The sequence below is a fragment of the Rhodnius prolixus genome, unplaced genomic scaffold (assembly GCF_049639745.1).
Source record: "Rhodnius prolixus isolate KJV_2025 unplaced genomic scaffold, Rpr scaffold_10, whole genome shotgun sequence".
NCBI classification, from domain to species: domain Eukaryota; kingdom Metazoa; phylum Arthropoda; class Insecta; order Hemiptera; family Reduviidae; genus Rhodnius; species Rhodnius prolixus.
Genome location: NW_027411615.1, coordinates 19162352 through 19190135, shown reverse-complemented (window position 1 = coordinate 19190135; position 27784 = coordinate 19162352). Strand labels below are relative to the sequence as shown.

At 30.4% G+C, this 27784-nt stretch overlaps 1 protein-coding gene across 2 annotated transcripts in view; it reads right to left on the bottom strand.

Moving 5' to 3' along the window:
- The window catches only part of LOC141456739 (ATP-binding cassette sub-family G member 4), a 57113-nt gene that overhangs the window by 5401 nt on the left and 23928 nt on the right, over positions 1–27784 (bottom strand). For both annotated transcript variants that reach the window (XM_074132992.1, XM_074132991.1), the window contains 6 exons: positions 13779–13896; positions 11365–11554; positions 4819–4964; positions 3756–3994; positions 1285–1548; positions 94–275 (listed from right to left, as the gene is read on the bottom strand). In XM_074132992.1, the coding sequence (XP_073989093.1) occupies positions 94–275; positions 1285–1548; positions 3756–3994; positions 4819–4964; positions 11365–11554; positions 13779–13896 (1139 nt within the window). The remainder of the gene's footprint in view (positions 1–93; positions 276–1284; positions 1549–3755; positions 3995–4818; positions 4965–11364; positions 11555–13778; positions 13897–27784) is intronic.

Below are 27784 nucleotides of genomic sequence, written 5' to 3'. Positions count from 1 at the left end.
CGCTATTTAAATTAGAGAAATTTTAATTTGACCTCTCCAGTATTATTAATAGTACGAATGTAATTTTACTGCAAATTTTAAAATTCAACTTACCCAATCTCTTCGAGAAAATAATAGTGTTCTTTTTAAAACAATCCAAAACTGATTCCATTCAGATGTCCCGTAACGTTTTTGATCTGCAGTTAACGATTTATCAAGCAATGTAGAAGTTACACCTGGTTTTTCAACATCTCCAATACTTAACGGTTCTATTGGAATTGAAACTTCTTCTCCATCTGTAACAGAAATATTGATTTCATTTTTAATTCCAAAATTCCATGCTGCTATACGTTAAAAAAAAAAGTTTTAATTAATAAACTGCCAATAAGTGGAAATGTGTGAGATTTCACGTCTTGTTTTAACTGCTGTTAGGATACCATCCGATACTGTCGAGTACAAACTGATCTTATAAATATTATCCTTGAATTTACGTTAACGCATTGCACAGGCATTCTTATTAGGCTTGATAAAAGTGAATCATTTAGTATTAAAATAAACTTGCTTTAAGTACACAAAAACTAGTTAACGATTTGTTACTTAATTTAAAAGTATTCTAATCTAAAAAAAAAAAAAAGAATTTTACGTTCACAAAAACGTAGTATACTACATGTATTAAAGTTACATAAAAAAACCAAATGTTACAATATTGTAATGAATCCAAAAGGAATTTTTATCATTTATTTATATTTCAAAATACCCGGACTTGACAAAGCCATCTCCTTGGTCCTTAGTCTCACTGACGGTTCACTTCAAAACTGCCTTTAAAACCTTATTTTTTGTAAATACAAAAATTAAATTAAATTTAATTAAAAACATTGTAGCAGACAATAACTTTTAAGAAAATAATCAGCACTCATTTTTACGTATAATTCGTCCATAGGCAATTCACATTAAATAAATATTTGTAATTATAATTAGTATTATTATTGTTAAAGGCGCGTCATTAATATCAGAGGTTACTGGCGCCCAGTAACCCATTTTTCAATGCACTGCCGTCTTCCGGACAGTTTTCTGATGTCACAGAAAACACTATCTTAACACCAGATAGTGAGCTGTAAGAAGCTCATAGGAAAAGAAAATCTAAAAGCCAGCAGCTGGATTCGAACCCAGGATCTTCGCACTGGAATCCAGAATAACCTAACCACAGTGGTAATTCCTTCCCTAAATTAAATATATTTGAGAAAAAAAGAAAAAGTTCTTTTTTTTATTTTGTAACCAAACTGAGGAAAGAAATAAATTACTAACTCTTAGGAGTTGAATCCTTTGCGATATCATTATGAGCATAAGCTAACAACATATTGTTAGTGCCTTTGCTATTTGTATTAGGTTCTTGTGACATGGCTGGCATTGGTAATGCTCCAGAATTGATCTTCTTATCAACATCAGCATTGTTTAATTGTTCTGTCTGTGGAAATGGTTTACCAGTCTGTATGTCACATTTGCCGTTTTGTATTGCTGTTACCAATTTGCGAACATAATCTCCATATTCACCGCATGATACTTCAATAACTGAAAGATAAATTTAAGATCATTAATAAAAACACAACAGAAACTATTAAAGATAAATTATTGTATCTTATTTTTTTGCCGCCTTATATTGATTTCTTTCTATTCATTTTGAAGGTCCTGAAATAGTGTGGAATCGTTTATAAAGTTACAGTTGGATTTCAACATAGTATATTGCGACCATCACATCAAATGTCTTACTGCTACGTTCCGTTTATAGAACATTAAAAAACTGTTTTACTTTAGGTTTTACTTAATAATCTATTTGAATACTCAAAAATCAGAGAAAGATTATTTCAACCCAAGTTAAATTCTTTTAAGCATGCTTTTATAGCAGCGTGTGAAGAAGAGTTGCTAATGTTAACGTTTTCAAAATTAAGTTTTCATTACATATTACAATCTATACTTTGAAGTACTTTGGTTAAGACAAATGTAAGAACAAACGAATATGCAGGCATGCTTAATATTCCGTTTGGATTTCATAATCGATCTGACTTCAATCAATTTTTCAACTACTTTTTTTAGCTACTAAATATGGATAATATAAATACTTTTTATATATATAAATATGAGGGGTTTTATATTTAATCATTTGATGCGTTAAAAAGGCTTGCTGTTGCATAATTTGTTGCCCTAACCCAAAATTAAAATTAAATACCAATAATATATGCTTTCCAATAATTCTGTTTAAAAAAAAAAGGCATATACTGTAAGGTTGATTTATATTGGTAAATCCCAATTTAAAACGATTACAGTTTTGAGGAATTCCAAGAATAATTCATTCGTACAGAACTTTACATTAGATGCAAAACTATACATCTAGCATATAAGAGTGGATATATTTTCACACAACAGGAGTTACAGACGGCTGGTTTTACTTTAATTCAATAAATAATAATTTAGAACAAGTCAATTGATTAACAAATAGACACAGTATAACGCAAACAACAACTTTTTATTATACCATTTGCTAATGCAAAATTTTAAAATACTCGTAGTTTTGTTAGTAAATATTAATTTTTCCTTTTACTTTAACCCTCAAAAATGTTTCAAAATCGCTTTTGATAAAGAGGTCAATTATTAATACTACTATTAGGTAAAAAGATTGCAATTATTAAAATGTAGCAACAATTTTAATTGCAGTAGTTTAACCCACTTTTTCTCCTAGTAGCAACAACAACAATAAATTTAGTATCGATAATTTCTGTTTCGATTAATTGTATTCATTTATTGTATTTATTCCATTACAATCGTATTTAAATTTATACCCAATAAAAAAATGTAAGTATTTCACTTTTTTAAGAACATCATTCTAAATGTATTTATATTTATTTTTTCAGAATAACACATTTTCTGCTGAAAATTATTTATTTTCATTTTTGAACTGATTGGCCAGTAGAGCCTAAACGTCATTACTTTTAATAAAAAGTAATGTAAAAAAATAATAAAGAAGAAAATTGGGCAAATTAAGTGGAAAACGGTCTCGCGATATCCTCTCTGACGACGAGAGTCTATAGATGGTGAAAAGTTGTTGGAGTTTCTGGGTAACTTCTTCAAGCAGAGTATGTTGTGGACGTTATATGTTATTATCATTGTTGCTAATATCGCAATAAATGCTTTGATCGTAACTAAATAAACAATTAAACAAAACATCTTAGATAATGAAACTTTAAGTCCTCATATCAATACTTCTGACTAAACTTCAATATTATTGTAAACATCAGAAGATAATTTTAGAATTAATAACAATATAGACTGCATTTTCATTGGATATTGAGGAGCGGTCAATTAATTTTTTTTTACAGATAAATTGCGTTTTCTAATGACGTTTCGACAAATTTATTCCATTCTTCAGGGTAATATAAATTTGTGAAGCTAACTATCTAACTACATCATCATAACTGTTGATTCTATTGGAATAAATAATAAACATTATTTTTTTAATTAATTAAAAATTTAATTCATTAATTTAAAATATCTTTCCTTAAAAAAAAAGTCTTCTAATAAAACAATTAACTTTGCAGATGTTCTTTGCTCCATAGAGAGAGAATAAACTAACAAAAGCGATAATTAATGGTATTTATAATAAAGAAATAACTATTGTATCAGCTTTTAAGTCTTTAAACAAGTTATTTGAGTTATAAACCTGACTTTTATTTTTGTAACAAAGAATATTAGTTGGCAATATGTTCGAAAAAAAGAATACTAACTGAACGAGGCGGGATTGTGGTAACTTGGACAAACAAGTCCTAATGTTGCCATGAAGGGTACGAGTTGTTGAGTAGAACCTTGGTATACACACTGTCCTTCGGCCAAAGTGTACAGATGGTCGAACATTTCGAACAAACGAGCACTGGGTTGATGGATGGTACATATTATTGTCCTACCTCCTTTTGCAAGACATTTTAACAATGAAATACACTGGAAACATGAAGAACTGTCCAGACCGCTGAAAAACAAAAACAAAATTACAAATATTCATAAATAATTTAAAAAACTATAATTTATAAAACTAATACAAATAAAAAATATAAGGGCGTTTCCCTTTCGCTTTAAAAAGAACAAATTTCTTCATATACTGAAATTACTGATTTTATATTCCGGTTTATAACTGAAATTTAAATATCGTAAATAGTGGTAGCCAGTGGTAATAAACCAGAAATAAACATCAGTTTCAAATGAAACCAAAGCTCAGATTCCATAGATTAAAATAACCAAAATAAATTTTCAGAATGTGATCAATTAAAAATTGTATTAGTATCTAACTTTAAAGAACTTAGTAAGTAGAATAATTTTTGCGTTCGAACCCATTAAAAAATCAAAATCAAAAACAGAAATCTGTTATCACAAACTCTCAAATCAAGTACTTCGCTGATAGCCAATTTATATTTGTCGCAATATTAGTACCTTGAACTTAAAGAAAATGTGCTAGCATTTATTTGAAGGTTTACAAAGTGAGTAATTCAAGTTAAAGTGTTAAAATGTATAGGCACTTTTTCAGAATCTAGACATTCCTGCAACAATCCAACTTAAATCAACAACCAACATTTATATTAAGAATTATTTGGTTTAAAGACACAGGGGTGGCTGTTGGTCTGGTGGCCATGAAGCGTAGATTTGTTAGTGGAATATCCCCAGTACGTTTCTCAAGTGTAGCTACTCTTTACAAACAAAAACAAATGCTGACAGAGAGGAGAACCCGAAAACAAATAACCAGAGATTTTTGTACAACATTATCTACCAATCAAATTCTACGATAAAGAAAAAGTTTACCTTGTCGGTTCATCAAAGAACATTATCGGCGGATTGTTGACAAGTTCAAGAGCTATGGACAAACGTTTTTTCTGACCACCAGAAAGGTTTGATGTCATAGTCTTTACATGTTCTTGTAGTCCTAAAGTTTCCAAAATTTCTTGGATCTGTAAAATAATGATAATAATTATAATAAAATTTGATGGTGAACAATTTAAATAATAATAATAAAAGAATGGGTAAACATTATTTTCTTTTTCAAGGAGCTTCTTATGTCTGGTGATGAGGACGGTGGTATTGTCTGTAACGAGAAAAATCTGTCCGGTGGCTGGCAGTGCACTGAAAAAAGCTCCGGTAGACAGATGATGAAATGCCTTATAAAAAAAAAAATTAATTGAATATGTAAAAGAATATTTTCTCAATATCTCCCAGTAGAAATTTTGGCTAAATAAAATAAAGTTGTGTTTAGTTAATTTTCAAGAATCGTTATATATTGTCACACTCATGCGAATGTGAAAGTAAGTAAAAGTGAATAATTATTCTAAATTATAAATCCAATACGGCTATTCATTTTTTTGGGTGTCTATTCATTAATGTTCTGTTACGTAAACCTTCTACTTTCTAAAAAATAAAAAAGAAAAGACAAAACAAAAACATTTTCTGTAGTTTATTTTTGTTTTGAATAGATTACATAAAACAATGGCTAAAAAATAAAAACTGTTGTGAATTTGGTCATTTCTCGATAAAAATATACTCGATTAATATTTATCTCTATTAACAAGCAACAAATAAAAAAGTCTTCTAGTACTTCAGGGACCTCAAAACGGATATGTTCGGGGATAACTCGAAAGCGAATATTTCTCAACACTCATGCTTAACTACACAGAATGAGAAGCAATAATAAATTAGGTTTTTGCAAATTCAGTTTTAAATTACGGGAAATAAATAATTTAAAACACCAAACAATGAATAAAAAAAATAAATTATATCTAAAAAAAGATAAGAAAAAAAAAGGAGATTATTATTTTTACTCAGAATGTTGTTCGGTCTGATCATAAAAAAAAAAATAAACAAAATCCAAAAGAATGGAATAGGAAAGATCACAGTCCAACAAATATCCTCCAGATAAGATATAATTCCTTCTTAAATGAGATAGCAAATCGATTTAATAAATTTATGGGTCAAAGTAACATTAGTTTTTAATTATTATGAATATGTACATAACATCTACATATGTATGTTTCTGATGTAAGGGGAATATTCTACTGTATTGATGATTTCAAAATCATAATATGATGATTCTATTTTGTACGATGATGGCTAGAATTTTAATAATTCTTTTTGTTTTGTTATTTGTTTATAACATACATATAATTAGGTTAATTATTATATTTGTTAGTAGTGCTTCTACATTAAATTTATATCCAGAAGAGGATATAAATAGATATTTAGATGATTTATCTCCCTCCAAAAGTTTCTAAGACTTGTTTTAAAAAAAATCTCTCATTAGTCTGTTATATCATGAGAGAGTACCTTAATATTAGCTCATATTTCGATCAAGAATAAACTTACGTAGTTTTTAGTCTAGGCAGAAAATAATTTTATTGAATCAGTTACGTCATTTTAGATCAAATAAAATGTATTTTTTGTGATAAAACTTAACATTGCTCTGAATTTCACATCAAGTTGCACTACGCCAGAACTCCCATAAATAAATTTCGGCGACGAATATGTAACGATAAAAGTGATAGGTTTTTCACTGTGCAGTTAATGTCCAAATATAATGAACAGCTGTATTGGGACTGATTGAGTATGTTCTAGTATGCCTACGAAGAGTAAAATTTGACGATTTTTACTTATTTCCTAGGAATAATGTTAAACTTGAGCTAAGTGAAAATTTTAAGATTGAGGCAATAGAAATGATATATTGTCATTTGTCAAACAAATATTCTGAAGAGATTTGCAAACTTCATAGTTAATAAAAGATTAGATGAAAGAAAAAAAAAAATCTAATAACACGCGTTATTAATAAAGTTTTAAGTTATGAATTAGGGTGAAAACAAAACAAACAAAAAATGAAACATTATGAGCGTACGTGTTATGGTGTGGATTGGATAGACATAATTACTTTAATCTACAATCTGATTTTGTAAAAACAAGAAAAATACCACATATAATTGTGTAATTAATTTTAAGGAGAAGACTTACATTTTTAATTTTTTTATTGAACGAAAACTCAGTCATACTTTAAGAAATAAAATTCCATTAGAATCACATCTAGATTATGAAACTAGGATAATCACACAGAAATATGAGCATAGAATTGTAAGTGGGTCATCCCTCAGTTCAAGACCAGGTGAAACTTACTGAATTTTATTCGTTAGAAAAATGCTGATATTAAAGAACACTTTACCGCTAGGATTGAAAGATTTATTTTCTATTTTATCACCTCTCTGTACTAGATTTAATGCAAAATGCATTAGTATGAACTAGTATAAGCTTTTCAAATGTTACATATTTTTAATGACTAGCAATTTTCTCAAAATAAACATTTTCAATCAAAGTATATTATTTCCTGCAAAATTTGACTGATACTGTTCGGAAATAAATAACATTGAGGCAGTTCTCATTGAACTAAGAAATTCATTAAAATTAAGCTTCTTTTTTTTTAAATGTATTGTTCCTATGAACAGAATAAAAGAGCACAAGGAAGAAACTATCAACGCTCTCAAGGCTACTTGGTAACTGAGGGTGGTCTTCTCAATAACATTGCGTGAGACAAAACGTTACCATGAGAGAGCTATTTATAATGTTCGCATGAATTAAAAATGATTTAGGTAAATCGGTTAATTAAAATTAACTTGGATAGAACAGTAAGAGAAAATAGTGTGAGTTATCTCACCAACGTTTTTAATTAAGGCGCTTTAACATCTGATATCACTGGTGCTCTGGCTCGGAGCCTTTTTCGGTGCACAGCCATTCTCCTGTCAGTGCTCTCTCGCTACAAAAAGTCACCCAGCTAAACTAGGTAAGTCTTACTATTAATTACTTCAGCAAATAGTAATACAATTATACATAAAATATCCTATATAACAAATTTTCACAAAAAAAAAAAAAACATTTTTGTCTCTTGTACAGATGACCTAATCGTATTTTTTTACAAAAAAGAAAGGGTGAATTTAAAAACTTTGAATTGTTTGCGTACACCGTACGAGGAAATAAAAACTAACGAGAAAGTTTGATGACTAAATCTAATTCATATTATTGCAAAAGTGAAATAAATGAGATAACCTTCAAAATATTATTCAATACTTGATGCATGAATTGTCAATTAATTAATTTGAATAACCAAAACTTGTATCTGTATTTGTGTGTGTGTGTGTTTATGAGAGAGAGAGAAATAAAGAAGAGGGAGGAGAGAATTCACGTGAAAAGTGAAAACATCTCTTGCTAGAAGTGCATAATTCTTTCAAAATCTTCTCATCCAACTTTCCCTTTCTATTAATATTTCAATTTTAACTTAAGACAAAATTAAAAAGTCTTATGCGAACACTCACTGGACGTTATTTTACCGCATTTTGTCTAATAAAATTTAAGCAAGGTGCTCCCTGTGAGCATTAAAATCGTAATCTCTACTGATTTTATTAACTTAAAAGTAAATTTATATTTATTTATTTTGCATATTAAGGCAGTTAAGATAATTAGCGCCAGGATGGAACCTACTGTTAGGGACAAAATGATAGACACACCTCTAAAAGCATCTTATTTATTTTTTAGAATTTTTCTTTTTAAATTTAATGAGTATTTTCATAATTTATTACCTTATGATATCAAACTTTTATTGGCATATTGCGGATAGATGAAAGTTTACATTTATATTCTCAAATATTTGTAAACAATAAATAATATTTACGTGGGGCAAAAAGATAGACACACGTGTTTTTGTTGACTTAATGCTTCAGTTAAATTTGTATTTGCTTTCTAATATGGTGCACAGTGTTTCAATTTTTATACCTTATTTTATTATTTCATTTTTATTCAAAATTTTTTTTTTTTTTTTTTTTTTATAATGGGAAGAGGGAACTGTTTTAGCGACGAAGAAAGGAGGTAAATCAAATCTCTTTCGGCATCGGGTATGTCTGCCAGAGAAATGGACGCCAAATAAAGAGGAGTAAATTTTTGAAATTTGGGGAACAATATGGCGTTGGGGGGGTCAACAGGCAGGCCTTCGGCTCTTTTGAAGCGTGAAAAAAGGCTAATTTTAAGAGCTGCCTCAAACTCTACGCTCTCAGCTCGGGCATTGGACTCAGCAAGTGCTGGAGTCTACACTAATGTAAAAAAATGTAAAGAGGTTTTTAAAGAAGCAAGACACGTTGGTCAGAAAAAAAATTAAGGACGAAACCAGCCTTAAAACAAAGGCACAAATTCGGCCGACTAGATTTTTCACGAGACCACATGTCGTGGGTGGGAGAATGGAATATAGTGATTTTTTCGGATGAAAAAAAAATTAATTTAAATGGCCCGGATGGATTTCGTTATTATTTCCATGATTTAGGGAAAGAAGAGAAATTTTTGTCTAAACGACAAATGAGTGGTGGATCCATAATGGTGTAGGCATCCATAAGCTTTTTGAAAAAGGGCAAAATAACATTTCTTCTTCGGAGAGTTAATGCCGAAGCATACAAGAACATATTGGAAGAAGCAAAAAATGAGTTTCTCGGGATGGCTGGTGAAAAATATATTTTTCAGCAGAACGACGCTCTTATTCATAATGCTCGGACAATAAAAAGTTGGTTCCAAGATCATAATATTGAAACTCTTTCTTGGCCTGCTCTTTCTCCAGACCTCAATATAATTGAAAATCTATGGGGAATTCTATCCAGGAAGGTCTACGACAATGATAAATGAGGAATTGAAAATCGCAATTTTGTCATCTTGGAAAGATATCGGGCAAGAAGAAGTTCAAAATTTGTACAGAAATCTTCCAAATAGAATGTTCGAAGTGATACACAACAGAAGATGCTCAACAAAATATTAAGCGAGAGCTGAAATTCCAAAATTGAAGGTGTGTCTATAATTTTGTCCCACATCAGAGTGATTATTTTAAGTATATGCTTTATACAAATTGACACATTCATAAATTAATCTGATTTTACTGTTTATTCCTTATTTTAATGTCTGATGCAATATTTTCAAAAGTCAGAAAAAAATTAAAATTGCAAATAAACATTTTCTAAAAGATATTGTGTGTGTGTGGCTATCATTTAGTCCCTGACTCTAGCAATACCGATGCTCAATCTTGTTACAGGTAATTCGCGAACCGGACAATGCTAGAAGTTCCTAGGCGAAAAATATCTAAGGCATCATCCCTGGTCTTGACACGGGATTTCCAGAAAAGTTATTTCTACCCTAATATATAATATTAAAAGCTTCATAAGTTAGATTAAGAAAAGTTTTTTACAAAAGAAAAATGCATCCCTATAAACATTTCATCAGGCTCCCCTAATACTTTACTCTTCTACATAGTAAAACATGCCTATTCCTAACATCTGCCTTTTTTAAATACATGTAAATTAAATGTAATTTTCTAATGGATTTCAGCACTCGAATTTTCGAAAAGACAAAATACTTCTCTCTTTTATTTATTTACTTTTATGCATAACCATTTTCTTTTTTAAATTAATATTGCAATTTATATATTACGTTTATTACTACAAGTCTTTAACTTATACCTATGAAATTACATTATGCAATTAAAATGAAATTGTTTACTACTTGATAATTACATAACTTCTATTAACTTCAGGGTTAGCTTTCCTAAGATCAGGGTGGCACAACTAGGTGCAGCAATGTTTTGAGGACAGAGAAAAAAATGAGGTAATTTATATAAATTATTCATTTCAAATATTATAACCTAAATTTTAGTTCATACAAAGGATAGTAGATTACATATAGTATCGGGATAAGCCAAATCCTCTGTGTTTTATAATAACTATTGTGATCTTGTTACGACATTTCTAAACCGAAACTTCTACGGGGTAGACTATAAAAGCAAAACCTACTGTATCAATCTACTATCCACATCAAAATTATCTGCTAACCATTGGAATCTATCCAATCTTATTTACATCACAACAATACCCACAAATAGAGTCTTGCGAAATTTTAATACATTTCATTTTATCTTCGAAGTCTTCTCAATTTTCTGGCACTGACATTCTTTTCTCTGTTCATCCAAAACTTAATTACTTAAAAATGGTCTAAAGTAGTAGTCAATGGATGATTGTCTATCAAGAACATCAAGCTAATCACATATAAACATATGTACTTATAAAATACCATTTTGATTTTATGAAAATATATGTATGCTCATATTAATATGAAACACTATCGATTTCTCGGACCTAGACGTTGTAAGCCAGCCTTAGTTAATTTGATATTATTAAGAACAATAAAGATTTCCTACATTAGTAATATTTCATCAATTACATATACATAATTATTTTTGAATCAAAACAACAAAATTACTTCATGAAAAGAAATGAAACTACAAATATATATGCTTACTATTTCGCTTTTTTGCTGCCGATTAAATTGATTTCCGAGTTTAAGATTTGTTGCAACATTCATGGCCTCTTCAACGGATAAATTGCCATGCAATTGATTATCCTGCATAATATATGCTGAGAGTTTAGCGAATTTCGATAGATCACGTTCATCACCGTTTATTGTTATTGAGCCTTCCATACCGGATGTTCTGTAAATAAATAAATAAAATATGATTTATTGTTAGAAATAAGAGAGATAGTAACAACAATAAAATTGGAAATAATTATTGAGTAAAAACTATTTAAAAAACTTCCACATCATTCCCTTCTAGAAGACTAATTTTTCCAAAATTAGATTCACAAGAACATTATCCATCATTCTTACAGATAATCTTTAGGAGTTTTGCATTCCCTTCATATTTCGAATTGCTGTACCTCCTGTCCTGTCGGTGCAATCTCAGCGAAAATATAGACAATTACAGTACTCGTTTACCACTACAACTGTACCTAATTCCAGCTTTCTAGCGGTATTTTTGTAGGGGATATAAGGTGATAACGTTTGAGGGTTTTGCATTTCCTTCATATTTCGAATTACTGTATCTCCTGTCTTATTAGCGTAATCTCAACGAAAATATGGACAATTATAGTACTCGTTTACATCTACAATTATTGTAAATAATTCCAGCTTTTTAGCAGTAAGTAGAATACTTTCTACGTACTGGTAATGCTTTATTTAATGATTGCTATTAATTTACTTCTTATTTGAACCACTTTCTCAGACTATGTAACCTTTAGCATTTAACAGAAATAATCAATGGTAAATGGCCAGGCTATCTTGAAAATGAAATTTATCGTTCAATTTTAGTTTTATTTTTATATATTTTTTATTTACCATTATTTATTTATTGTCTGTACAATCAGAAAATATTATCAACCTACCTATATCATTGTTCCAGATGTTGCATTAATATTGACATTTCATCGTTTGTTGTCTTTGAGATTAGTCACTTTATTAAATGAAAAAATCATGTAAAACATCAACATCAATTTTAAATTCTTCCGAGTTTATCTCAATTCTTTTCTTTCCCTTTGACTTAAGATGTTCGATCATATTATGGAGTCTACTGTTACCAATGATCTAATAGTTCTCCATTCTTATCTCTGAAAACATGTCGACTAGTTTCTATAGGAATCTCTCACCTTTTTTATTTCCACGTAAATTTGTCAGTCATTCTTATTTCGTAATCCTTTTGATTCTCAATTTACGTTTTATGAATCCTTGAAGGATTTCTTTTATTTCCCTTCTCCCACACAATCTGGACGCTTATTTGCATTATTATTATTTTTTTTTTTTTTCTTCAAGCGCAGATATCTCTCTCTCCTCCAACATACAATCCTGGCAAAAAGTCTTTTCCTGGGATAAATAAAGACACCATTACTGCACATTTATGGTCTTTCACCTATGATGGCCAGTCAAAAAAAAAACTACCTCTAACGCAGTTTCATTGCTATGAATATAATTTTCAACATTTTAGGAAAGATACAGTTATTTTCCTCTAATATCTCTGGTTTCTAGATGTTTTTTAAAAAACTGTTCTACAGATTGATAATTTTCTTTCAGAAAAATTAGCCTTGAGAAGCTGATGTGAGGCTTATGTCACGAATCCGTAGCTTACCATTCAATAAAACGACAACAATTAGACCTATTAAATCTTGTAAAACTCATTTAAGTGAAAGTGGTGTGCTTGCATCAAACCAGAATGTATCTATCCTTTGAAGCAACGTTGTAGATAGATATTTTTTGTGCCTAACATAGCTAACCTATTTTATTGTAAAAATAAAACTCTTAATTCAATTTTTTTTAATTTATCAATTAGATAAGCTGTGTAATTAAGTGTCCATTTATCATTAGGTTTTCAGACAATGACGTAAAATAGATATGCTAGAACGTTTAATAGAGTCTCAAATTCTATATTAAATTTGTCTCTTAATGTTCTGCTGTAAAATTTTATATCATTGAGATTATAACTACGTCTTAAATTGTTAAACCTACACCTTTGTCACTGTTTAAACTACACTTAAAATAAATTTTATTTTAAGTGTACCTAAATATTTGCGATTGCTATGTTTTCCATTTATTTGAAAACGATCTTGCCGCAAGTTATGTCAGCAAGGTGGTTTATTATATTTTCTAGATTATTTAAATAAAAACTGATGATCAGTTACTTTGAAACCACTCTAATATTCAGTTTTTTAGAATAATCTCAATATGAAATATTACAAAATGTATTGATTTTATTTTTTATTTTTGGGAGTTCAACCCTGCAACTAGGGGCGAACTTCTACTAGTTATTTCATCTTATCTATAATTGTATCCACAATTAAGAATCTATATAATGTAACATAATTATTTCGTAAACTTGTTATACATACCTGTATCCAGTAAGGATATTAAGAAGAGTAGATTTTCCAGCACCAGATGGACCCATAATAGCCGTCAATTCGCTGGACTTCAGGCGTCCGCTAACTGATTTCAGTATAGTTTTCACACCTGAAAGAAGGAGTAAGTTGTGATAATTTAACGTGAAATTACCTGAATACATATAAAAACAGAATACAATAATATAATAAAGTATAAAAACATAAACTATGCCAAAAACATTATTTATTTATTTATTTTTAATGAAATCAATGCTTTTCACTGCTCTAATGGAAGTCAAGCAGGTAATTCCATGAATTGTAACAATTTTCTTTGGAATATAATATCAAAGCAATAGCAGCAGTAAAATATGGTAGAATCACTAATAAATCACAGCTCAGTGAATCGATTTCTGGATTGATTTTATTCATTTATTTATCTATTTTATGTTTTCACTTAATTTTTTTTTCTTTAAAGACCAATCAGGTAGGCCACAAATGTTAGTTATCATTAGGGAACGGATTCGTATGTATTTACATATTTTTTTCTAGGTAATTTACAGACGTTTTTCAACTACAAGTATTCATAATGACACTTTTTAAGCCGTTTGAGTCTACTTTTATTTCACATATTTGGATGTTATCGCATATTTATACATATTTGATTAAAATAAATAAATATTTCTACATATTTAATCAAAATATGTACATATTTTTTCATATTTTTCATTTTGGGCATATTTTCATAATTGGGAGGTGGTTGACAGGAACTGTGAACCACAGACTGTAGGGCTGTGAATCAGAGTGGGTACAATGGTTATTGTAATTTACACAGAATGCTGCTAAACAGTGACGGGCACTTGTTAGTTCTTTGAAGTTGTCTGACGTTGTCTGTTCTTTCAGCTCGTTCGTTGAAGTGTCCAATTCATTTCGTTCGGTCACTTAGTGTATTCTTTTTTGGGTGAAATGCCACGAACATCGGCCTCAAACAAACAACTGGTTGCTAAATATCTTCGCGAGTTTCCAGCAGAACTTTTTCGAAATGATGGAGACATTTTGTACTGCACAGCTTGTGACAAGCGCGTTTCTTGCTCTCAACGTTCCCAAGTCACCCAACATATTGCCATCGGATCGCACATAGAGAATAAAAACAGAAAGAAAGAGAGGACGTCCTATCAAGCCTTCCTTACATCTCCATCATCAAGTAAGTCTACTCTGAGTACAGATCTGTGTCGGGCTTTGGTTAGAGCAGATATCCCTTTCCACAAACTTAAAAATCCTCATTTCAAAGGATTTTAGTCGTTACAAGTCCATCTTACGCCCAGATCGTCGTCATTTTACGTTCCAACATTTGAAATTTCATATGGTTGCAAACAATTTAGAAGAGTGAAGTTTTCAAAATTGAAAATTTAACACATCTTTTTATAAATAGTAAAAATGTTCTTTGTTGTATAAATCATTATAACTTGTAAAAACAAATTATTTTGTTCCTAATAAATTATTATAAATTGTAAAAATGTTCTTTTCTTGTATAAATAATTATAACTTGCCCCCCCCCAAAAAAAATTCCATTTTCATAAAAAAAAATGTCCATTTTACTTAAATATTCCAGAAAATATTTTAAGAAAATCACATATTTTCCACATAATTGACGAAAATAAATGCATATTTTAATTAAATATTTGGCATTTTTAAATACATAAAAATCCGTTCCTTAGTTATCATCAATCATAAACGGATCCTGCATAGGAAAAGGGTAAGATCCACTGGTTTAGTTCAAACCCTTTGGATCTGGGTTTTAATGCAATAAAAAAAGAAATAAGAAAGGAATACTTTATGGATTTTTAATTAATATTTACAATAATTTTATTAATAAAACTATTAATTGAACTAACAGAATAAATATAAATAATTTTGTGTTCTTTCCTTTTCAGAGATCTAGTAAGGTTTCATCCAAGAACTGTAAGAGGCTACCCTAGAATTCGGTTTTAAAGTTCAAATGACGCCAATGAATGTCTGCATATGTTAGGAGTTAAATAAAATAACGCTGGGAAAGAATTTACAGATCCAGCTTTCACTGCTGCCTAAAAAGACACTGAAACGAGTTTATTCTTTAAAACTTCCCACTTAATAACTAACAGGCATGTTTTGGCATGCAGATTATTTTATTTCCGAATATTTGTTGAGTAGGAAAATAATATTTTTTTGGTTAATGTATTCGCCTCACCATTACATACGAGGTGTGGCTATTAAATAACGAGACTATTGCTGTAAAACATTTTATTTTCAATTTCTACATATTTAGTTATTATCACTTTCAATATACACCCCTCCGCTATCCCTACAACGCTCCATGCGAATTTACCATTGTTCGAAACAGTCCTGGAAGTCTTTTTCTGTGAGCTCCTGCATGACGCGTGCCGCTTTTTCTTTCACAGCTTCATTGGACAGAAATCGTGTTCCTTTTAATGCAGATTTGACTTTGGGGAACAGATAAAAGGCCCACGGGGCTTGGTCAGGCGAATAAGGTGGATGGCCTAAAACTGGGATGTTGTACTTGGCTAGCAACGTCTTGAGACGGACAATGCAGTGTGAGCAGGCGCGTTGTCTTGATGGAGAACCCATGTCTTGTTCTTCCACAAATCGGGTCGTTTTTTTCCTTACTCTTTCATCGGAGTTGAGCAAGCACCTCACGGTAGTAATGTTGATTAATTATAATCGATATTTTCATCCGTATTGGACGTGGAAGGGCGACCCAGGCGATCATCTCCGACGTCTTCTCGGCCATCTTGGAAACGCTTGAACCACACAAAAATTCGCGCATATGATTAACATTCATTTCCATAAACTTCTTTTAATAAAGGATAAGTTTCAGTAGCGGTTTTACCAAGTTTTGATGTGAAATTTCACGACAATTCATTGCTCTACTACATGTGTAGTATCATGTTTTCGGCAAAACGAAACTAACACCTCTTACCCAAACGACGGTTCCGGTCAGACAGATTTCTCTACAAACACGTGAGACGCTGCAATCGAAAGAGAAGGCTTTAAGCTGCACAGCTGTCGGTCGTTAGGATTTGGCGCATGCATAGTTCTTCTGTAGCACCATCAGTCTCGATGTTTAATAGCCACACCTCGTATATGAATATACTGAAGTGATACATAATGACAAAATGTTGATGTATCTTAATGGCATAAATTTCCATTAATTGCTTTAAGAGGTGGTGGGGGGTCACCAGCGCATTAAGCGTTACTGAGGTTTAAAAGGCGCGGATTTTAATGGATTGACGAGGTTTTTAAATACAAAACAAATATAATGAAAATCACTTTAACCTCAAATAGATGATGTTCTGTTTTAAGCATCAACTAAATCGATCGAATTTTTTGGTCCAAACAAAATGGTTAATGGAATACTGAAGCTTTGCTAGCTGCTTTTGCCTTTTGCTCAGATATTTTTTTAAATTTCCCAAACTAAATGCTCATTAACCTTTCAATGTTATTTGAAAAACATTTCTCTTGAAAACTAAGTTTTATTAGTTTTCGAGAGTTTTTGCGAGATCAATATGCGTGTCGCAATTTAATGTCACTTGTCAACCTTGAATCATGCTTAAAAGTGTCTTTCTTTCGAACTATCTTCTCTTCTGTCTATCTTGCAAACCTATTTCAGATATTTTTCTTCTGAACCTCTTATTTTTTTTATTTGCTTTCATTTAATTCTTTATCAAAACTGTTCTCTCATTAATTTTATTACGTACATTACGTAAACATTGTATTTGTTTCTTCTTCAAAAATTTTTTTTTTTTCCAGTTATGTGAAATAATTTAACCTATCCACAACTTATACTTCTACATACTAAGAATCAATATGTTTACAACTCTACTGATACATAATTTGAAACAAAAATATGCATGATTCATTTACGTTCTTCTTAAAGTTTAAAAATAATGAACACGCCATAAAATTAGAGTAAAAATTACAAATATTTTGCCTGTATCCATGCATTTTCGGGGGTCTTTCATTGTCAAAAAATAAGGCTCAAAAGTTAATAACCAACTGAAGTTGGCATTAAAACTACTGGATGAATCAGAGAAACTAATAGGTCAAACAGTTCACTGCTCAAAATGGATTATTTATTGATGAAGAGAGAGATATGGGCCTCAATCCAGTTAATTTGATTATAAACTCATTACTTCATTTTTCACTAAAGAGAACCATAATAAAATTTCTGAGATTTTTTTGGATTTTGAAGTATAAAACAATTATCCTAGGATTACAGTTTTCAAAATAATGTAGTGCCTAACATTAGCCTGAAGGTAAAACATAGGAGAATCTATTGGTAAACGTTTTCCTCATTAACCTGTCACTAAGTGTTTGCACTACCAAATTTGGGTTAAAACAAGGCCATTTTACTACTTCATAGAACAATGAATTGGTGAATTGAATAGGAAATGTTGGATAGAGGCACTTCTATGCAAGAATGGCAGCACTTACATCTAATAAAGGGAATCCTTGAAGGAGGAACAGTTAGCAAGATCTGCCATGTTCTATTATAGCACTGATGCTCAAGTAAGTGTTTAGATATTAAATGAAATGATCCTACAATTGTAGTTGAATGTAGTTCATAAACTTTCAATGAAGTTGGAATTAAACAAATTCACATAATTCTATCTTTAATATTGGCTCATTATTTCAATAAGTTGGTTCTACATTACACAACCTTCAAACGTTAAGTTAATTTTTAACTTTAAAATCTATAAATATTTCTTTCAGAAATTAAATAATTAATATAGGAAATATAATATTAATAAAACAACAAAATAACGAGAATACAAAACATAATTTCCTATCCGCAGAGAACTTATTCCACACAACTAGCTAGCTATTTAGAAAGGTCCTTCACATTATCCCCACTACATTGTCTGACGCAAAATAAGACTGTACTAGGAACAGGATAAGAAGTGGAGATATCTACTATTAGGCAAGTAGATTTGTACATATTTATTGCTTTTTTTTTAAATAATAATTATTTATTAGGCTAAACGGTACACTGCCTAATAGGGTCGCAATAATCAACCTAAGTAATAACACAATACTGGTAATAATGTACTATTATTTATTCTCTTTCCTCAAATAAAAGAGTTTTAATAAATAAATATGTTAAAAAAAAACAAACTATGAACTACTCTTTATTATTCTACGCAATATTATATTACATAACTGTACAAAATCAAATGTATGCAGTGTTTAAATAAACGGTTAATGTAAATCTTTGTCGCCATTTTTTTTTTTTTTTGAAAATCCATTAATTTAATGGAATTTTGTCCGCTCAATATTTCAGAATTTACAAATTTAAAAAAAAAACAGATTTATTGCTATCATTGATTACAAGTGTTTCTACAGCATACACATGTCTAAAGAAGATTTATAGAATAATTATTTCTCAACTGTGACTACGCCATATCCAGTATGTAGAGACGAAAAACTAAAGAAAATTAGGAAGTTAAAAAAAAAGAAAAGAAATCTAGGTTTTTTTAAAGTTTAAATTGAGAAGGTTTCTAGATGTTAAAAAAAAAATAAATAAATAAAAATAACTCGTAAACAAAAGTGGTCTTAGAAACAAAATTACCTGGAAAGATTTGGTAAAAGAAGATTACAGTAGAGTTCTAAAATGTCAGAATAAAGAAAAGATTAATCGATTAGTCGATAAATAAATCGACTGAATATTCTGCCTAAAAAATTACAAATTTAAAAACATATATTTAATTATGCACCAAATATCTTTTTTTATTACAAACTCAACTAACTTAATTAAACTCAGCGGGATCGACGAGGTATGCTGATATAGTCGCCCTTCATGACCGCGACAGATCGGCCCTAGTCCTCGACCCGACCGTGAGATTCGAGAGCAATGACCCGGACCAGGCGGAGAAAGTGGACTTGGAAAAAAAAGGTATATATGAGAGTTGTGTCCCCTTCTTGAAAGAGAGGTTCCATGACTTCGGTGACCGAGAGTTTCGGGTTCGGGGTCTCTGGTTCGGTGCCAGAGGTGTCATCCCTAAGCTGACTTTCAGCTTCCTTCAGGAGCTAGGGATTGATCTGAGGGAATTGGAAGCCTTGGCGGAGTCTATCATTGTGGACTCGATTGGCATTATCCACCACCACATCTACGGGGCATGAGTTTGATTGTTCTGCCCGCTTATTTGTTGGTATTATATGATTGTGATATATTGTTATTCTGATTTGGATGTTTCTGTTGCTGGTTTGGTTTATTTTATTTTATTTTATTTTGTTGACATATTGTATTAGTGTTAGGAACGATTTTCGTTTTTCTTTTTTTGCCTGACGAATTGAGGATCTCTCAATGGTGTAGTATTGGTGTTGACTTCTTTCTTTTTTTTTTCCACTTTATCTATATATCTTGATTGACTGATTGGTACGCTGTGTGTCTAGCAACCCGATCTATTTGGGCAGCACCCTTTGTTTTGTTTTGCTTTATTTTCTACAAAATTAAAAACTACACTAAAACTATTTAATTAAAATTTTGATCATGTCTGACGAATTACGAAAATCCCTTTATATAATTAAAAAAGAATAACGTTGATTTAAAAAAATTCATAACTACCAAAAAATTCAAAATATTTGTTTAAAGTTCTAAATCATACAAATTGTAACGATAATGAACTATGGAAGGACACGTTAATAAACAAAAATAAAATAAAAATTTAATTCAAATGTAAATTAAATAATTTGGAATGGAAAAAAATTTAAAAAGTCAATAAATTTCCCCCTTCTACAGGGGACAAAACAAAATTAATTGCTGCGCAAACTTTGAAATACGTCAAGATTAATTCTAAGTACAGACAAAATTGGTCACAGGAAATTTTTAAATCGTATTTTTGAGTTTTTTTTGCAACTTTTTTCAAAACGACTCCCACGATTTCCTTTATTATTCAATTAAAAATAAATACAGTTATTTAATTTCTTCAAACTAATATAAAATTGTTGATTAATCAGTAAAAGCCTTGGTAATGTAAACCTAGTGTTCAGGTCGAAATCTTGGCGAAAATAAATAGAAAATAAAACAGATTTATGCAATAATCTATTTTCATGATTGTTTTTTATAGTTAAAAAGTCTTTTACACGAAGCTATGAACAAATTAAATCTATCATTATACTATTTATGTAAAAGCTATAAAGCAAAAGATAATATTAAAAAAATAAATAAATCATGTCAGGGCGAAAAGAATGAATTATTATAATCACTATAAATTAATACAATGGATTTCTTCGCGTCATCTTGCTTTGTCATTATTCATTGTGTAATAATTAGTCATAATATGAAATATAGTAGCAACAGTCTAACATCAGTGATGGAGAGGGATAAGCAGAAGAGATAAGAAAGGATATTTCTGAGGTAGGATCTAAGAATGCTACTTCTTAGCTGACAGAGGAGTTGAAAGAACAAAAGATAAATCTGTCAGTAGAAGAATAAAACAACACTATCGTAATAAAATCCCTTAATACTAATTAGACAGAGCTGCTGTCCAAAGATATTAAAAACACTGTATTTTATTTCTCATTGCTACATCATTTCTGATTGATTCTAAGAAAGGCTAGCAGTGAAGCTAAAAGAAAATCCATCTCAAAAACTCTCTGAAAACTCAAAGAATGAAGCTTACGTAGTGACAAGATATGAAAATATGGGCGTGTTATTTGTGCCTGAAGTTAATCAGCGAATTTGTTAAACATGCACTAAATACCAATTACTTCTTGCATGCTCTCTGGATATTGTGTGAAATGTTGATTGAAGTATTGCTCATGCAGTTAAGCTGAAACGGTGGATTTCAGAAGGGGCAAATACCATAGTCATTTGAGAGAAGAAGTTGCTGGGAGGTTACCCAAACTTGAGTAAGGTTAAATATAGTAATCATCAAATTTTTTGAACTTTAATTTGGAAAGAAAATATACTCGTAATAGCAGTAGAGGAGGTAAGATACTCCAGGCCTTCTAGGGAAGACCTACGTTATTTTATAAAAGAAATCAGGCATATTACTTGTCAGTAAGTAAGGTCAGAAAACAAAACAAACAAAAATAATAAGAAAATACATTTTATTGAAAATAGATTTATTTTTTATTAAACCAGATTCTGGTAGAATTAATTCTACCAAAACTCATGATGACTAAGTAATTTATTTGTTCACCCTGCGTCTTTGGTGATTCTAATTCTAGTTGGAAGTAACTTCTTAAGAAGAAAAAATGCTATTTTGCTTGGAAGGACATCCACATGTATGCTTCCCCAGTAATTCAAGTATCTATCTGGCACACCAAAACTAAAACACCAAATTCGTTGCTGATATTTATTTCTGTGAATGTTTTCTTATTAATTATAAAACAGTAGAAAGAGACAAAAGGTACATTAACACACACGTGTGCACAAACACATACCTAAATGTATTAGTGGGGATAAAAGCTATTATATAGTAACAACATGCGATTAAAATTAACAACAAGAGATAAAGGACGTCAGTATTCCAAGGTTTCTTAGTTAATTATGTCAATAATAAAATGTTTCTTTATTTGTCTTCTTGGAGAAATTATTTGAAGTTATAAGAAATAATAAACGTTCATTATTTTGTAAAAATATGTGTGCACAACATTTTCTGCATAGTATTCCACTTTTACCAAATTCTAATTGGCTGATTTTTCACTAAATTAACAGCGTTTTACATAAAACTTACAAGAGTGAATATCTGTATGGTCTAACAATTTAAATATGAACCTCTGACGTATTTCAAAAGCTCCGCCTTCTGGATTGAGAGTTGTCGTCACTTAGATCCACTCCTGAGATATCGTAAGTAACATGTCGCACTTAACAACACGTCATTGCAGTTACTTTGGATCATATCTATTGTTTCTAAATTTTCTTTGAATCAAATTTTTCATTTAAAAACAAAAAACAAAAATTCCTTAAACATAAATAAAATTAAATTCTAGCAATTTCACAGACCGCTGCCCTCCTCTAATTCCACCACTTCTAAAAACTAAGGTATTATTAACCTTATCTAAAAACTAAGGTATTATTAGACTTACCTAAAAACTAAGGTATTATTAGCCTTATCTAAAAACTAAGGTATTATTAGCCTTATCTAAAAACTAAGATATTATTAGCCTTATCTAAAAACTAAGGTATTATTAGCCTTATCTAAAAACTAAGGTATTATTAGCCTTATCTAAAAACTAAGATATTATTAGCCTTATCTAAAAACTAAGATATTATTAGCCTTATCTAAAAACTAAGGTATTATTAGCCTTATCTAAAAACTAAGGTATTATTAGACTTACCTAAAAACTAAGGTATTATTAGCCATATCTAAAATCTAAGGTATTATTAGCCTTATTTAAGGATCGACTGCACGGGGATGAACTTGGCTCTCCAAGCCTTTTCCTAGTTAATGCTTTCTAGGGCATTTGACATACCCAGAAAGACTATGTAAATGTTGGCTGGGGAGCAGATTCACCCTCTCTGAGGAGAGGAAGCATCAAGAGTTAGTGGTTGGCCACACCGATCAGTCGGCTCCCTTCTCTCTTCTTAGGGGGGTTCCCAGAAAGGCTGGGTGACCACCAGGTGTAAGGAGCGTGGCATGTCATGATATGGAGAATTCTAAGAAATGATCTGATGCCCAACCCAAAGAGTGGTTATTCAAAGCGACTCTCTAATCCCTACACTTTAATCTCGGAAGTTTGGGTAGTTACCAGAATTAGAAGGATGAGTTTGCTTAAACCTTTTAATTTGGGTCCAATTGGGAGTGGCTTTTGCGAGGAGGAGTGCGTGGGATTCTAAGAAGATAAGGACTATTGATTCCACTCTCACTCATTCTCTCTCTAGGATTCCCTAGGAGTGCTTAGATCTCGAAGATACCTAGAATATTTGAGGAGCATTGGGAGCGTAGTAAAGAGGCTAAGTATTAATCGGATGTTAGAGAGGAACTGCAACACCAGAGAACTGCAGGAAATACAACTAATTAAATGTTGCAGAATATCCCGACAATCAAAAAAAGGAAAACGATGAGTTTGATTTGATTAAGGATACTGAGAAAAAATTTCTAACACAACTGCAGCCAAACTTTAGAAGGACTGTAGTAAAATATTTATTATTAGAGCAGGGCAAACCATCCCAAATAATGGGAAAGAATCTAAGTGATATAATTAAAGCTATGCAAAAATTTACAGAAGATAATATGGACAAAGAATCTTTACAGAATTCCAGAGATTATTTTAAGGAAGTTGCTTTTACAATCCTTCTTGTTTTCAGAAGCAAATTTATATTCCTAAAACTTAATGACAATAACGCCAGTGTAACTGTGGTCAACATTATGGTAGTATGTTTGCTATCAGTCAAGGACAAGTGATCGGTAATTGGACGTAAAGAATACCTGAAATAATAGAGATTACCTTACTTTATACTTAATAATAATGGTAAGGAACATGCTAACCGTGGAAAATTAGCACAAAGAGTTGTTAAGGAAAAGAGTGACTCTTCCGAAATCAAATGAAAGAAGAGGAATTACTGGATATACGAGTAGTCCAAAACTAGAAAGCCCGGAATTAATCGGAAGAAGGTGCTATGACGGTCGCTTAGAGTCGCTCATTATTTGCTAGTTCTTTGATAATGTCTATCACGCACGTCACTCACAGATCAAATCGATCTTAATGAATTGAAATAGCATTACTAATTAAGAATAATATATCAGCTCCACCATAATTTCGTTAGAAAAAAAAAAGCTTTATAACCTACTTTTACCGAATATTGTGTTTAATAATATTGCAACTAAAAAGATTTCTAATCAATTCTGCCAATTTGTTCAAGGAAAACTGCTTGTAATCCTACGATAATACAAAATTTATATGATTAATTATTTTAAAGTTTTACTTTTATTATAGTAATATGCAATTAATTAAAACTGCAATCATGCAGTTATTGGATTATTTTATTGAAAGAAATGATAATATTTAAACCTTTGCACAGATTACAACATATCCTGTGATTACAAGTAATAAACAATTCTTATTTAAAATACACAATAAATTTACTTTTTAATACATGAAACTATTCTTAAGTGAGGAAGTCCTATGAATAACAAAGCAATTATGAAAATATGAGGAAAAATATTCTATTGAAAATTGTAATGTTCATTGAATATTTATATTGCCAGAGAATGATATATTCTTGTTTATTGTTTACACTTTACAAACTCCTAAACAATGCCAAATAAATGATGCGGAAATCATTGAAAGGATGAGAAGGAATACAGAAAACTAAATACAGCATTAGGGCTTCATGCAACAACGCTCAATCATAAATTTAGCTTCAGCCAATTCTAGGATTATTGACCAAGAAGTTGATGAAAAACCAAAGAACCAGTATAATAGAGTATGTATAAGAATACCCATAGAATTAAGTTCGTACTTCATCTACTTACAGAACAGACGCTAATAATTTAAACCAAATATGCAATCACAATCAAACTCCAATAAATAGATAAAGGCAGCGTTTGCAATCAAAATTGTAACAGATCATAACCTCCATAAGTAGTGATACCAGCGCTTCTGATGAAGACACATAAGCGAAACCCTTTCATGAGTACATCCAAAAAAACCAGAGATAAATTAAAAATTAAAAGAGAAAAATATAAACTAGTGAACAAAAAATATATATGAAAACAAGATGCACGCTGTAATCTGTAATAGAACAAAATAGATGAAAGATATTGATCAGAAAGGCAGTAAATAGTGAAGCAAAATTATTACGACGCTGTCCAAAAAACTGATGGAACAACAATGACAAGAATGCTGCCCAAAATCTATTTCTTGTCAAATAGTAACGTACAAAACTTTTGATTTTTTTGGACTAAGTAGTCAAAATTACTGTGTATCCAGCCAAAATAGTCAAACGTAACTGCAGGCTCACATTGAGGAATCAGTAGACATCTTTTCAGATATTAAAACTGTCCGGTAGGACAGCAGTGTATAAGAGTTGATCGTCAAAAACTTCACAAAAAAACGTAACGTTAACAAAACCCAACGTTGACAAATTTTTTTCTCTTTTTCTATTATAGATGAAATTCCCAAATTTTCTTTAAAACTTAGGGCAAATCCTACTTGGTAAGTGTAACTTTTTTGCAACAATTTAAATTTAATAGATTTCGAGGAACAAAAAAGTTGGCCAAAAATGAGCAAAAACGGCATAAATGATAACTTAAAATCTATCAGAGCCAAACTATTATCTTAGAGATAGTCTGCCACGCCACTAATAGAGCGATTAATAATTGCTAGTAATTGTATGAAGATTTAAAAAATTTGGGTGTATTTTAGAAAACTCTGTATTTCTAATTCTGATAAGTATTCTTTTTTTAGAAATTTGAAAACACCTGCTATAATCCGAAGACCGATTAGATTTTTCGGTAACAAAGTGCAAAATGGCCAAGCCAATTTTTAAATTAAAGTTCCTCCTCGTCACTTATAACCTTCTTATAGATACAAAAAAAATTAAGGAAACAACTAAGGACGTAACATTCGCTCCTATGACGTATATCTTGTAACGTTTAGCCATGGCAACGTTCCAGAACAATGCTTTAACATTGCTACAATATAGAAAAATAATTACAGAGAGTGAAATGAAATTTCCTTTAGTTCTTTTTTATCTTTTATCCAAAGTTAATTTCACTTCCAATAGTAATTTATAAAACTGCAATAATAAATTAGCAGTTTTTAATTTATTTAAGGAGCAGAGTGGCTCAAAATAAAACTGGCTGTAAGAAACAAGGAGAAACCTTTGCCCTAAGATGGGCCTAGTTACTAATAAATTTGGTAATAAATGCTATTACAATAATAATAATTATTATTAATTTATTTAAAAGGAAAACCTCATGAATTTTTTTTTTAAATAATCAAGCAATAAGTAGTTCAATTTCTTTGATTAGGCTCTATAAATTGATCAGCTTTTCCCAACCTGTGGTACGCGAGTTGCTGGATTGGGTGGTACATGAAAAATAATCAATAGGTCATAAAAAATTGAAGCATAAAAATATCATAGAAACGTTTTTTCCTATAATTCTTATAAATTATTTTAATTACTAATATTATACAGTAAAGTTGTTAATATGCACAGTAATAAGGTTAGTCTCAAGATATACGAGAAAATATAATAGCACATTAGTAACAGGATTAAAATTGTCGGACTATTTTCCAAAAACCGAAAACACAAATGATAATTGGATTTCAAACCCCTTCTATAAAGAAAATTTAGGAAAAGCTACATCATTATCGAAAAAGATAAAGAAAATTTAACAGAATTATCATGTGACAGAACTTAAATGATAACTATATAAAAATCTGTTGAAGAGACTGATTGTAATGAGTAAGCTCTATCCAAGCAACTTTAAATTTGTTTCTTACAGGTAGTTGAATGCTTAAAAGAAATTAATTTATAAGATTTGGGCACAAATATAATAAACCTAAAGAAGAACTTTGTAAATTAATTAATAATTTTGAAGAGAAAAATATGTATGCAATTTTTAATTATTAAAAAAAGTTTTAAAACTAAGATCTTACACTTCACAAAGTTTATAAAAAGAACATGAACTTCTTTGTAACAGATACAGATTGTATCTCTTTACAAATAAAGATAATGATAATAATAAAATAACTTACTCGAAATAACAAATTTCACGAAATTCAATCATTTTTATGAAGTGGTACAATTTAGCATGATGTACTACCAAGTGGTACACCCAAAGAGCCAAAAAAGGTTGGGAAACGCTGATTTAGATAAAAGTTTATCTGGAAATACAAAGTTCTTCGATCGAAGTAAATCGAATGTCAGTAACGTTTGGAAATACTCCTACCTTTAGAGAGAAGTTTCACTTCAAAAAGTTTGGATTCAGTAGTTTGGATTTTATTCAGAACTATCAATTACAAGAATCCCTCTCTGCAATGGCAACAGAAACCGAAATAGAAAGCTG